The sequence below is a fragment of the Branchiostoma floridae genome, chromosome 6 (genome assembly GCF_000003815.2).
Source record: "Branchiostoma floridae strain S238N-H82 chromosome 6, Bfl_VNyyK, whole genome shotgun sequence".
NCBI lineage: Eukaryota > Metazoa > Chordata > Leptocardii > Amphioxiformes > Branchiostomatidae > Branchiostoma > Branchiostoma floridae.
The window spans coordinates 18,662,798-18,676,483 of record NC_049984.1 but is presented as its reverse complement, the minus strand read 5'-3'; the positions used below and the strand labels follow the sequence as shown (position 1 = coordinate 18,676,483).

At 42.1% G+C, this 13,686-nt stretch overlaps 1 protein-coding gene across 3 annotated transcripts in view; it reads right to left on the bottom strand.

Moving 5' to 3' along the window:
- Window positions 1-8,494: 8,494 nt before the first annotated feature.
- LOC118417274 (GATOR complex protein WDR59-like) overlaps window positions 8,495-13,686 on the bottom strand; it is a 21,827-nt gene continuing 16,635 nt past the window's right edge. For all 3 annotated transcript variants that reach the window (XM_035822777.1, XM_035822778.1, XM_035822779.1), the window contains 4 exons: window positions 11,601-11,730; window positions 10,894-11,036; window positions 10,167-10,274; window positions 8,495-9,669 (listed from right to left, as the gene is read on the bottom strand). In XM_035822777.1, coding sequence (XP_035678670.1) covers window positions 9,530-9,669; window positions 10,167-10,274; window positions 10,894-11,036; window positions 11,601-11,730 — 521 coding nt within the window. In that variant the 3' untranslated portion in view covers window positions 8,495-9,529. The remainder of the gene's footprint in view (window positions 9,670-10,166; window positions 10,275-10,893; window positions 11,037-11,600; window positions 11,731-13,686) is intronic.

Sequence of the window (13,686 nt, the reverse complement as noted above, 5' to 3'; positions counted from 1 at the left end):
GATATGTGCCAGGTGCAGGTGTAACAATAGGAAATAAAAATGCAATGGTGAGGTTACAAGAAGGTGTAGTTTTGGATCTCACTGTTTACCATAGGTAGATATATAAGAACAATGATGGAATAATTTTGCCAAACGTCAAACCCTAACAACCTAACATGATAGTGCAAGAGTCTTTTCTTTGGCAGGTCTTTAGAAGTGTTTTTGAACGTCGATTTTAATTTTTATGTTAATTCCCTAACATGAGTTACTCACGCGCAAACCTGTTCTCGTATTTGCTGGAACAGCTAATATTACACTCTAGTTCAAACTAAGTCAGTATGAAGACAGGAACTGCAGCTGTAAACACTAGATGTAAAATACACCTACTGGTAACTATTAGATCCAGAAAACCGTTGGAAGAAATTCGCACCTTTTGATGACCTTGGCTTTTCGTCACTGTCCAATGAGATGTTGGGTCGGAAGATCGTGAAGTTTGCATTTGAAACACCTGTTTGTATAATGTGTTTTCTTACTTCTGCCAGTGTTTGATCCAGTACGGTTAGGTGACTCACCGATACGCATTGCCTAAGACACCAGCATGGATCCACGGATTATGTAGTGCGTAAACACCCACAGCCACCCCGTATCTGGTTTACTTCGAATTCACCGAGGCAGATTATTCCTCCCCGAGATGAAAACAGGAAACGACAATGGACTGGTATGACATTACAGTCTATCACAACTGCCCTACCCGTATGTAGGGTTCTGTATGGTTTCAGTTTCCGTAAGGCCTCATCATATTTCGGCCGTTCTAACTTTACATAAATCACAATCTGGCGACTCCGATTCAAGGTGCCAGTAGCATAATTGGTTGGCGGTTGAATTCGAAGTAATGCGTTATTGGCGTTTTCACGTTTGCGAATGTGATAAGACCGCCAAGAAAAGCATAGTCCCTAATTGATACTCCACCGGAGCTCCCCATGCGGACCGCGAAGACAGTAGTGGTGTCCGTACTTAGTGGCAAAGTTTAGTAGAAGACAGATAGAACAGTGTCAGATAGAACAGTGTCTGTTCATTCGTGAAAATATTTCACAAATGTCATACCCTCGGGGTCCCTGACAAAGCCACGGCGGGAATGTTACGGTCGGACCCGGTGGATCAAACATACCCACCCCCTGCCATGGCAGGTGTCACATCGGCGTACCGCGCAGATCAAACAACATGACGGGACTGTCGCTACCTATTGCCGCAGTGGACGTAAACTAAAGCCCAACTTACGCACATTTCTGGACGTGCGACAAGCTTACGACGGCATATATTTACAATGTACAAAATAAAATCAAACAATTGGATAGTAGCAATGGAGACCACCACCTCCAACCCACTAGCAACAGGTACATCCCAATACAACTTGAAGAGATTTTGGTACGTTTTGCCACAACCATTACAAGCGATTGACCGCGCCAAGAGGACCCACTTTGGTACATCATCCATGTCCATACTAAGCTACATGTATACTCACCTGAAGGTATCACCTGAGTGGTCGTGTATGGCGGTGCGCACGGAAGTCACAGTGCGTGCTAGCTAGTTTCCGTCAGAATGACTGAATGGTCAGGGGACTGAGCTGTCCTTTCTGTCAAAGGCAGAAGTTGAGAACACTCTAGTCTGTGATTCGGATTAATTCTCCGTGACTTCTGTTGGCGTGACCTGGGCGAACAGGCGACCTCAGCAAACCACAGACAGTTTGTCCTCACGGAAACACCTTTCAGTACAGTGTGATCACGTGACATATGACGTAACGCCCCTCCCTGTACCGGTACCGTTTCTGTCCGTTCACGGCTGAGTGACGACGTCTGACGTTCCCGTCACGGCAGGTGGGCCGTAACTATAGTATATAGACGCCCGGAACGCTCAATTACATATGTACCAAGGGCACGTATTTTGCGAGGATTTTAGGTACACATTGGTGCGGGTGGAATGTACACAAAGAATCTTGACTGCAAGGAGATGGAATGTCCGTGATAGAGAAAGGAATGAATAGCACCTCATATCCACAAATCTCTAAGTTTCTATGAGTAAAAAGAGGCCGGGTGTTACAAATAGATGTCAGCTAATATATATAAGAAGACGTTCCGTTTTTTTAATCGCAACATATGCTTACAATTAAGGAAACCCCTATCACTTTCCAACGCAGCCATTTCTTTAACTTGCGAACGAAAGTGGAAAAGTTCTGTAGTACGCTATGTGGCGCTTTAACAGTTATGCGATGTATACTTGGTCTATAGACCTAAGTCTTCAACATCTGCTTGGAGATAAGTCCGTTCTCTCGTTATCTCAATAAATGTATTATGACTTAAGGTACTCAATGTTTTGTTTTGTTTTTGTACATTGTTGGAATACGTACGTTTGAGGCCGTCGCCTTCTTATCTGTCCTTGACACGGGGCGACGCCAGTCTTTGTAACAGCCCCCGGCTCGTTAACGTTATGTAACTGATAATAAGGATCTACACTAACAGCAACTGATTATTGTATGACCAAGGACTTGTGTTGAAGGCCTTCGTATGACACAGCGGTAACTTTCGGACGACGAAGTTGTCGACCGTGCCTTTCTAGTTACACTCATGTGAAGATCAACAAGTCATGGCCTGCTGAATGTTGCCTGTGGCTATAGAAGACACTAGTCTACGCTCAGATTAAATAACAAGGTAGACGACCTGTTTACAAAACAGAGGGCGGCTGTGTAATTTCCGTGACTTCTGATTAGTTCTCAGTCGGCCTCTCTGGTCGGCTTAGGACCAACCCGGGGCCCGGTCGGGCAGCTTTCGGGAACGAAAAGTATGATGTAAAAGACACCAAACTACTCAAGACGTAAAGAGAATAGTCATGGGCATTATTTGTGTATAGACATTTTTATTTTTCATTTACACGAACAGTCCGACCGGGCCCCGGTTTGGAAATGTGACGTTAGCCTAACAGGGTTATCCTGCAATCTGGGGAAAAACTGCATTATGTCACACATGATATAGACAAGTGCTTTTATAAAACGACTTGACCTATCATCTACGGCTTGCCTGAGTACCATCATAGTTATTCTACACGTACTAGGACGCTCAGAGGATGGCTCCCATGCTAATCGACGGTAGTGTTTTATTACAGGCAACCTGAGCAATATTAGAGCGTTAAAAGTAGAAATATTTTGGATAAGGCAATCTGTATGAAAATTGTTATCTACTGCACTATCTATTCCCTCATTTCCATCATTATTTCATACTTTGAGGTGTTAAAAACGGCGCAGAAACAAGCCACGCTAAGATTCCCTAAATATTGTAACCCACAAAAAAATTAGATTTCACAGCGTTCTCATGCCACTGTAGTATCGAATATTTACTCCTTAATGTTTGCTATGGAATGGAATATAGTTGCTTCATCTTATTACGTAGAAAAGCACCCCAAAACTGACTTTGATAATTGCAGTTCTACAACCTTGACTCGGGCTATTATTGCTTTGGTTGCCTTTAACCCCACCTCGAGTTTTACCCTGACAGGAAATGTGAATCCGTCTCACAGCAGATGTCAGAGGAAGATCATAAGGCCTTATCACAGACTTATGTCTGGTTTTAGCCGTCGGAAAACCCGATTGCTGGGAGATCAATTGGTTTGTTGAAATTGCTGACCTTTGTGCAAATGTCAGGATGGTACATCGTTAAGTTGAAGTGCTTCCCCCTATCTGCTTGGAGATCAGATTATTCCGTGCAAGCGAAAGGCCGAGCTTCTCTAAAGTCGTTGTTTGTGTCGCGTCATTTTTTAAATTGAAAAATACATGAAATAACACAAATAAATTTAAAGGTACGAAGATGAAGTGACGGCGTACTCAAGTTGTACTCAACTTATTTTAGCGCCGCCACTTATACAAATATTGAAAATAATATATCAGACAGGACTATAATACGTAAATAATTAAATAGGTATATACTACATGTGTGTGAGTCAATCCCCTACCGGTAGAGAAATAAATCTGAGAATGGTACCTGAACTTAAAAACGATTTGTAGATGTGATATAATCCTGTGTGGCGGACATGATGTTACAATTGACTTTTAAGGAACAGAGGGGTTACCACATAAAATTAACATTTGCTTAGCATTATTAAAAAGAGTGTTGAAATCAGTTAAATGTCCAAGTATCCCAGAAAGCTTGCCGAAGAGGACTGAGCGCTGGTAAGTATAGGTAGGGCAGTGTAACAGGTAATGTGTAACCGTTTCGTGTGGACACCCGCAGCTGCAGGCTGGACTTGAAACAAGACCCCGAGTAAAAACTATAATTCAAGCTGCAGGTGCCCATGTGAAGCCGTGAAATGAGAATAAAGAAGAGAACCGAAGCTGAAATGACTAAATTTCGGAGGGAGTGCGACAGGTTTACGATCAGAAATTGAAGGGGCAGTCCTAAATGTGTCGTGGAAAATTCAGCTATCTTTTGACGGGAAAGGCTGTGATAGATCTTTAATTGTCGACGGTTGGTTTGGCCGCACTTGATATTCGTATGCTATGTAACTGCGCACTGTACAATCTCAGGACAGGGGCAGTGTGGCGTTAGTCATCCGTTAGATAACTCACTCATTTACTAAAGAGACTGTTAAGTGAAGGTACGCATCTACCGTTAGTATAAACTAAATGCCATATTCCCTCACACCTGTAGCAAACGGGGTGATTTGACCTCACCGCCATGGCTGTTTTAGCCCCGGGGTACAAGAAGGTCTGTATTCAACAGTAATGCTTGGTGCTAATGAGATTGGCGCTACTCTTTTGTAAGCTTGTTTTCTATGCTGTCTGTATGTTCTATGTCGTGATTATGTATACAAACTGGTTTAATGATAGAAATAAAAGGGAACTCACCTGAAACCGACCTGTTAACGCCGCGTACACGACTCATTAATTGGTCTGGCATGAAGGTGTGACGACTAGAACTGCGTGTGAACCTTTCAATAGTCACGACGTCTGCTGCAGTACCGTACAGGTGTGCCTGTCCACCGAAGGAAAACCTGGGTTCCCGCCTCCCTGCAGATTCTATCACAGGAGAAACCGACATGTTACGGGACGGAACAAACTCGATATCATTGAAAGGGACTGAGTCTTACCAAGGTCCCACACACTGTTTTGGCGGTCGACAGCAAACTGGTAAAACAAGATGGAACAGCGGTCATCAACCTCATTATGATTAAGGCACTACCTCCGAACAATCATTCCGTGTCAGTGCACCTGACAGTGTTTCGTCTCCAGTACGAATCGGCAAACTGTGGAGAATTCCAGTGGGAATAGACAAACTATAGAGAAAAAGCGTAAATAGTCTGTGTTTTGTCAGACTTGAATTTGTCAGCTTTTGTATCTTTTGTTTCCTACTTTTATAAATAAGAACAAAATATTGCAATTAGACAAGGCAAACTACATAAACACAGGGGGAAGTGAGGAAATCTAAATAACTTATTTTCTGCTAAATAGCACCATACTTTTTATAGTATAGTAATAGTATTGTTTAATGAATACAGGCAATGGGGCTTATGGTTAACAACTGTTTCTGTTTTTTTGCTTTGATTCAATGGTTTTACATGTTTTTAGTTAGTTATCCTTAGCTGCAATACTATCCTTTGTTGTTGTTTTTGTTTTTAAAAAATGAATATGATGATGTAAAAAAAACTATGGAGAATGATTTGCCACTAAGTCCTAAATGGTGGCCAACTCCTCTGGAAAATCGCTATTCCTGAGTTTGACAATCTCTACCAATTTTCTATGCGGTAATCATAGCGGACTTTGGTGAAAAATAAGAAGGGTTGAATTTTCAAATGAAAAGTCATCCGTGTTGGTAGAATCAATAGTTATAAAATTTGAGCTTTGTTCTAAAACAAAGGGAACACCATAAATATCTCTGACTATTGGTCTCGGGGCTTCGGGCAATTTACTCCCCTGCTTTCAACGGCCCTCCCTGACACAAGCCAGACACATTTCTGCGGTTTTTGTGTCTTTGAATTTAGTTTGCGAGACTCTGGACCATGTATGGGAGACTCACGCTTTCTATATATCATTTGCCAACATATTGTATAGCGCCGTGCATCCAACTTCCAGATAGACACGTTACACGCATACGTATATAGATCATTATGAGTATACATTAACATTTACACAAAAGCTAAGAGTAGTTTAAAGAATGGAGGGGGATAGCATGCCATATGTGTGATACATACACTCAAAGAAAATTCCTAGCCAGTGGGTGCAACCGTATCTAGCTTGCTGGTACTACTAGACTCGCTCCATCACTGGTTCACTGCTACATAGGATGGCACACAGGCTAAAGATTCCTCCCTACCTTGTACAGGTGAGGTAACAGTATGAGATGAAGCAGAACACTCTGATCTCTGGGTGCGTCAGATGAGGATAAAACAACCCCGACTCATCACATCCACACGGACATCTCCAAAAACTGTCAACATTTGTCGTTAAAGGCAGGTTCACGACAGCAAACTGGAGAGCACTCTTGGAACAGTCGCGGATGTGTTGTACTCAGCTAGCTGTTTTATGCTGGCTGAAGGCGTACACCATAAAAAGAACTGCACCTTATACCCGACTGAAAACGACTGTCAATGATAATTACACAACATAACGGCAAGAGTCTGCCAAGTCACCCATGCATCGCCCTATCCGATCTGTAGTGCAGGAAATATACCGGAGAAAACACATCAATTATTGATATTTAATTTGTGTGCTTGTCCTTTGCGACGGCTAATCTTACTTCGCCCTGCAAGACTTATTGTGATGAGATGCACACAGACGATAGCACTCGTAGCAACACACAAAGGCATGGCATTATGCCTAATGCAATAAATATTAGGTAGATTCGATTTTTGATTGTACATCATTAGTCTGTAAATCCTCTTCGTGCTCCTTTGTAGCAGGGCTAGGGCGGACAGTAAAATGTTGGTGAAGATACAGAAGAAGCTACTGATCTTGTTTGTGACCAGATACGATGCCTGCTGTATTGTAAACAGCCTCCGCTGCGTGCTGGCAGCCCTATGTGTCACGCCGTAGAGCGGTTACATGGTCCATAGGGACATTACAGGAGTGACACACGCACGCAAATTCAACATTCGTGCACTTCGAATGCTTAATGATGTGTACTACAGGGTTGAAAAAGACGCCAGTGTAACTTCGATTCACTCATGTAAAAAGAATGTTCTATTGATTTGATTGTAATGTAAGACATTGGCAAACTTTAATGTACATCCAGTTACACTTTTAAATGTATAATTGCTATAACCTCCTTGATGATAATATGATGAACTTTTAAAAATGATTTTAGATGCTCATAGGAGGGAATATATTATTGTGCAGGTACTAAAATGCACAGAAGCATTTTCCCACATCTACAATAATCTACCACGGCGATGTCTTGCATTCGACGGACCAAACAGCGACTGGTATCCATAGTAACGCTTCCCGCGTTGCATGTGAGGAAGAGTTTGAGAAGTAGAAGGACTTCTCACGTGACTATTGGTAGATAGCCAATTCTGCACTTGTCAATACCTACAATATCAGTTACAAAAAGGTCTCCCCATCCAACCTTCGGGAGTATGACTAGCAGCACCTGATAGATAGGACACTGCAACAACCAAACACAGCAACCAACGAGGTTACGGCATAAAATGTAACCTAATAGATGGAACCAAAAAAAATGCATCTTTTGTGTTAAAGTCATTCAATTGTTGGGTTGGGGCAAGGCCATTATACAGGGATGTCCTTGGTGGGGGAACCAGCATGCCATGTGGAAAAGCAACCTGTTGCTCCCAGCGACCATACATAATTAATGATGATGCAACAATACTGGCAAACAGTCGGGCCTGCAAACAGGGATTAGTGGCAGAGTATGTCTCCTACCGAATATGTGAAATTCACCAAGACCTCTTCTATCCATCAAAAATGAAAAAAAAAAAACACTTTGTTATGTGCCAGGGCTGTCTCCAGCTTTGATTTTTTCTGTCCCATTCATCGTCTGGGAGTCCATTTTGTTAAATTTCGCTGTAAAACCTGTCATCTTAAGGTTTCAAAAATACATTTTCATCAATTTCATGTCATTAAGGTCACATTTTTTTGACAGATGGGATGTCTTTTTTAACTATTCCAACAAGAAAATTTCCATCCCAGGACAGATGGAGGGGTCCTGGGGACAGCGTGTGTGCCCAATAGATGTATGTAACAGAGTGGGCCTTTGGGGGTCTTGATGGCATTTTGTGATCCAAGTTCTTGTTTAGGGCCATGTAGACCAATGCAATGATACATGTAAGGGATTCAGAGGAAAACTCAGTATGGAAACATTTAAAGTAAATCCTAATGTACAGAATGCAAAAATGTTTAAGTAGTAGTAAAATGAACATTGTCTGCAAATATCTATAGTTTTGTTTTTTCACAAAAATAAAAATGAGAAAGGCAGTAAGCAAACTGGATGCTTTAAAACCTATTCTGCATATGAAGGTTGGGATATTAGGTGCAGTCAACTGAATTAAAATACACATTGCATCAAATACAGTAATAATTAATGACAATAATAAATTTTACTTTCTTTGACTCAAAGAATGTCAGAAATGATATAATACTGACAGCAAGAGATATTTTTGTTTTGCTTTATTCTTATGTGTAACAGTCAGTAGTATCTTCAGCAGCAAGTGTGATTCTATTCTATGCAGCAACAAATAGATATGCATACAAAATATATCCAAGACCATTGTGATGCTCTTAATCATTGACCCATTTTCTATTATCATTGACATATATTGACAATTAATCTTAATTAACTTGATAAGTTATATATACATGTAAGTTCTTCCTATCTTACATGTGCTATTGTATGGCTTTGGAGACTGGGTTCTGGTGGTACCCCTTGTTCAATCCTGCTTTATCCTAAGGCTGGGGTCTGGGAACATCCCATGTACAGCCTGGGTTTTGGCAACGTTCCTTGTAGAGGCTTGGATCTATGGATTGCACTTGTACACACATGGGTGCTGACAAGCCTGGGTTGTGGGAATATCCCATGCACAAGCCTGGGTTCTGGGAATATCCCATGTTGAAACCTGGGTTCTGGGAATATCTCATGTTCAAGCCTGGGTTCTGGGAATATCCCATGTTCAAGCCTGGGATGTGGGAATATCCCATGTTCAAGCCTGGGTTCTGGGAATATCCCATGTTCAAGCCTGGGTTCTAGGAATATCCCATGTTCAAGCCTGGGTTCTGGGAATATCCCACATACATGCCTGGGTTCTGGAATAACCCACATTTACATCTGAGCTCTGTGAGCATCCCATGCACAGGCCAAGGTTTTGTGAGTATCGCATGTACAAGCATGGTTCCTGGGGAAATCTAATATGCTGGCCTTGATATTGCAGATACCCCAGTTACATGTCTGGTTCTTCTAAGCACATGTTCTGTGGCCTGTGTTCTGAGGATATCCCATACAGAAGCCTTGGTACAGTACTCAGGTTATCCTATGCAAGACCATGGCTCAGTACGACATCACAAGCTCTCCAACACCTGGTTCTCCTCGGGACAGTTGCAGCCGCATCCCGTGGGACAGATGTCGTAGTTCTGGAACCACTCCTGCATGTGGCGTGAGTGTCCGCCATGTCCGCACGCCAGGCAGAAGTTCGATGACCCTACAATATGACAGAGAGAGCAGTCCTATGAATTCGGATGCACAATAGCATGTTGTAGAATCTACTAGAATATAAGTCCAAAATTAGATACTTCCTTTTAGCTAAGGGTACAACCTGCTGTACATGCAACTGCCTGCTGTACGTGTCTACATGCAAAAATGTGGGCAATCTTTGGGATCCGTAAATGGTAAGTACCGCCTCCGTACAAAATTGTGAGGAATCCAATGGATTACATTCGGCAATGAGGCCACTGCAGAGACTGTACGTTGTAAGTACAACTCACTTACCACTTGCACAATGAATAATGCACGCAACCAGCTCACGACCAGGTGTGGCCCACAGACCACATACCTATACCTTGCGCAAGCGTGCAAGTGACATGCGTTTGAGACTTACTCCCTCCCTGCTCCCACGTTTTCAGGTAAATGTGTCGTACGTGGCCTCCCCCCAAAAAAACGTACAGCGGGTTGTGCCTTTCCCTTACATGTGCTACATACCTTTGACAGCGATGTGACATATTGCACATTGGAAGCCATAGCCACGGCAGGAGGCACACTGAGGACCTCGCACATCCTTGTGGCAGTGAACACACTTGGTTCCAAACTCTGCAGCAAGACGGGAAGGCATTATCACTCTCCTAATAACACAGTCTTGGGATTTGGTAAAACAGGTGGTATTATTTCATCAATATACATTTGTAAGCATATATTTTCCTCGATGAAGGTTAGACATCCAGGTAATAAGATATGCCAAAAAGCAATTACTCAAGCAACTGGATAAGGTTTTGGAAACGGTCAGATGTTTCAACACTGACGTGACACTGACGAAAACTGGACCAGGTGGATGCCAGTTTCCAAAACCATATCCAGTTGCTTGAGTGATTGCTTTTTGGCATATATTTTCCTGTTCTTTTCTACATGAAGTAAAATCAGTTGTTGGGACTTTCAGTTGCACACCTCAAAATGTAAAAATCCTTAGACTGTACATACATGAAAATAATTCATGTGCCTATAGACATCCAAAACTACACAATATGTTTACCATTGAATCAGATATAGATTCTAATATAAATAATTTTTGCACTTTCTATAACAGTATATGTAGGTTACCATAAGATGGACGTCTCCGTGTCTTTCTTGCATCAGTAACATTTGCTGTAGACTTACCTACATGTATACCTGACCACTCTCTAACCTATTATCTCACAACGGGTGTGAAACTCACCAATCCCTTTGTGAGCTTCAGGTGGTACGGACATATACTTCAGCACATCGGCTCTCTTGTCCTTCAGACCCCAACGATACAGGATCTCTCCGTACGCTTTCTTAAACTCATCATACAGCAGGGTACAGCCGGGGTCTAGTAACCTGGGGTGGGGGGGAAAACAAAAGGCATTTGTAACGGTAAAGTTCTTTTAACACAGTTAATCTTTTCTAAGTCTCTCACCAAATACTGTAAATGCACAAATGTTCGCGGTTTTCGCGAGGCAGTTTTACCGCAAATCAAAACCACTGCGAACATTTTCTCCATTACAGTATGTAACTACAAAGTATGGCACTACCACGAACTTAAAACCACCTTGAACACTCCACCTTCCTGCTAACGCGAAATAAAATCCCCGCAAACTTTAATGCATTAACAGTAGTCACATGTCTTCATCAACTTGCAATGTTAGAAATTTCTGCTAGGTGGCCCTGCTGCAAGGAAGCTGTCCGAAATGCAGCTATTAAAATGATTGCAGATGTCCCGGGGCCAAATGGTCTGGTGAAAATTTTGGTTGATACATTTTGTATGATGATTCTACCTAAATCAAATGATCTCCCAACCTGAAAAAACAATCAAGGAAAATTACATGACATGTCAAATATTTCATATTTAAACCTGAAATGATAACTGGAGTGTGCTGGACCAATATGTAGGATTTGACCTACTGTTTTTCGCTGTCGTGCAGTTCCCTCTCCCTCTCCCGCGGGTCCACGTACTCTCGGTACTGGTAGTCATCAGGCGAGGATGTTTCTGTCCAGCTGACGCTCCGCCGCATGCCCCCCGACTCGCGGGTTCCTGGGGTCACGTATAGATGGCATATCTAGCACTTGCATGTATGTCAGGCTTTTAGCCAAGCATGCGTCCAGGTGTCTTTTGGATGCGCTTTTCTTAAAATAACAAGAAATTGGACGCACTAAATGCTCTTACACTGCAGTGCAGGTCCTCTGACAAGCATGAAATTATGATAGATCAGGGATGCCACTAGGTCATTCTTTTGTGGACCTCTCTGACAGTAACACTACACGAAAACTCTAATTTCCAGGTGTTTCAAGAGACTTACACACCTGTGAAATGTTCTGTGTGCTGGCTGTGTACATGACTTTCCTGGTTCGGCGTGTAATGTCCTTGTTTTTTTCTTACATACCTGGACTCGCGCTTGTACAGGAATTTCTAGGACCCTTACACCAGACGTGTAGGGGAAATTGGCAGACAATGGCTTGGCGGCGCCTATTCTCAAAGCTAAGCTTGGGTCGCGGGTTATTACTGTTTATGACAACTACCACCCCTGCAACCCAGCCTAGGCTATGCTTGGACAATTAATAAGCAATGAGGTTTACATTTTAAACACAAAATAAGGGGGAGTGTAGGGGGTATTGAATGGTTGGTATGTCTACCCGTGACATCGTCTGATAAGAACAAAGTGGAGCAAAATACAACAGTTATAAAAAGAAACGGCATCCCCATTTTTAGAAAGGCCTACAAAATACTAAAAAAAACAATCATAATTAATGAAGCTGTGATTTGTTTGGCCTGATATTTCCAACTTATTTGGAAATCCTACGGTTTGAACCGGTTTGAACGGCACGTATTGAACGCCGAAGGCAGTTAAACTCTGGGCCCCAAGCGGGCCATTCATATTTATTTCTACATGTCGGAAAAAAATATATGCTAGCGATAGATCTTGGTTTCTAAATAGGAAAGTATGTCTTAAACCAAGGATGTTTCAACTTCCTTGCTTAAACAAACTCGTTATTTTCATTACATAAACAGCAGTTCGTTAGCCGGATGTGTATTGCATTGTCTAGCACAGACAAAGGCCACAAACGCCCAGCGTTCATTGAATCATTTTCTTCTTTAATTATTTTGCACTCACACTGAGATTCTGTTTCAATATACTTAAATTTGAATTGCTGCAATATACTTCTGCGTGTATCGCGATTATCAGTTACGTGATCAGCCCCCTTGGTATGAAGAGCTAGGAAAATAAACTAAAAGTTTTATTTAAAAGAAGTGTTATTTGGAAATTCGTAAACAAGTGATGTACGATGTTCTTATACCTGCAAATACAGAGTGCCTGTCGCGTCAGTGCAAGGAAATCTTTTTTTAAGCTCCTTGGTCAGTGCGAGGAAGTTGAACTGATACGACGTTGGGCATAGGGAAAACATACGACTGCGTTCTAATTTATGGTCAGCTTTTTGTCAAAAGAATGGAGAGAACACGGGACAAAATACTGTCCATTTTCTTGGTTACCGTCTGTAACTTTGGCTACTGTCGACGCACAATATACGTGAAATGATCTATGTCAAGATATAACCGCCTTGACTCGATGTACTAAATTTTTGTCCCGGATTATGTTCTTGATTGTACAAAATAAGTGAGAACGTTGAATGTTAAATTTCTGCCGATGTTTCAAGCTGTTGATAATCGCAGCGGCATGTTTCACATCTTTCTAGGCAGGTATTGTTTTACTGTGAAATACGGGTAATCAGGCAACTCAAACAACCTCCTTGACGTGATTGTAACAATAGGAATGGCTGGTACTAGCTAGCGGTAGTTCACAGCTCTTTTTGTCCGTGTCCATGCAAATTCTTAAAAAAAAGCCAATAGAATATCTCCTCACACAATTATAGGGTCAACCCTTCGGCCAATCAACGCGACAGTCACAATTTTCAAATTCTTCAGTTGTGTTGCTATTGTGAAGTCGGCGTCTTTGCGGGTGGATTTGCGTTCTTGCTGTCCAAGTGTGTCTAG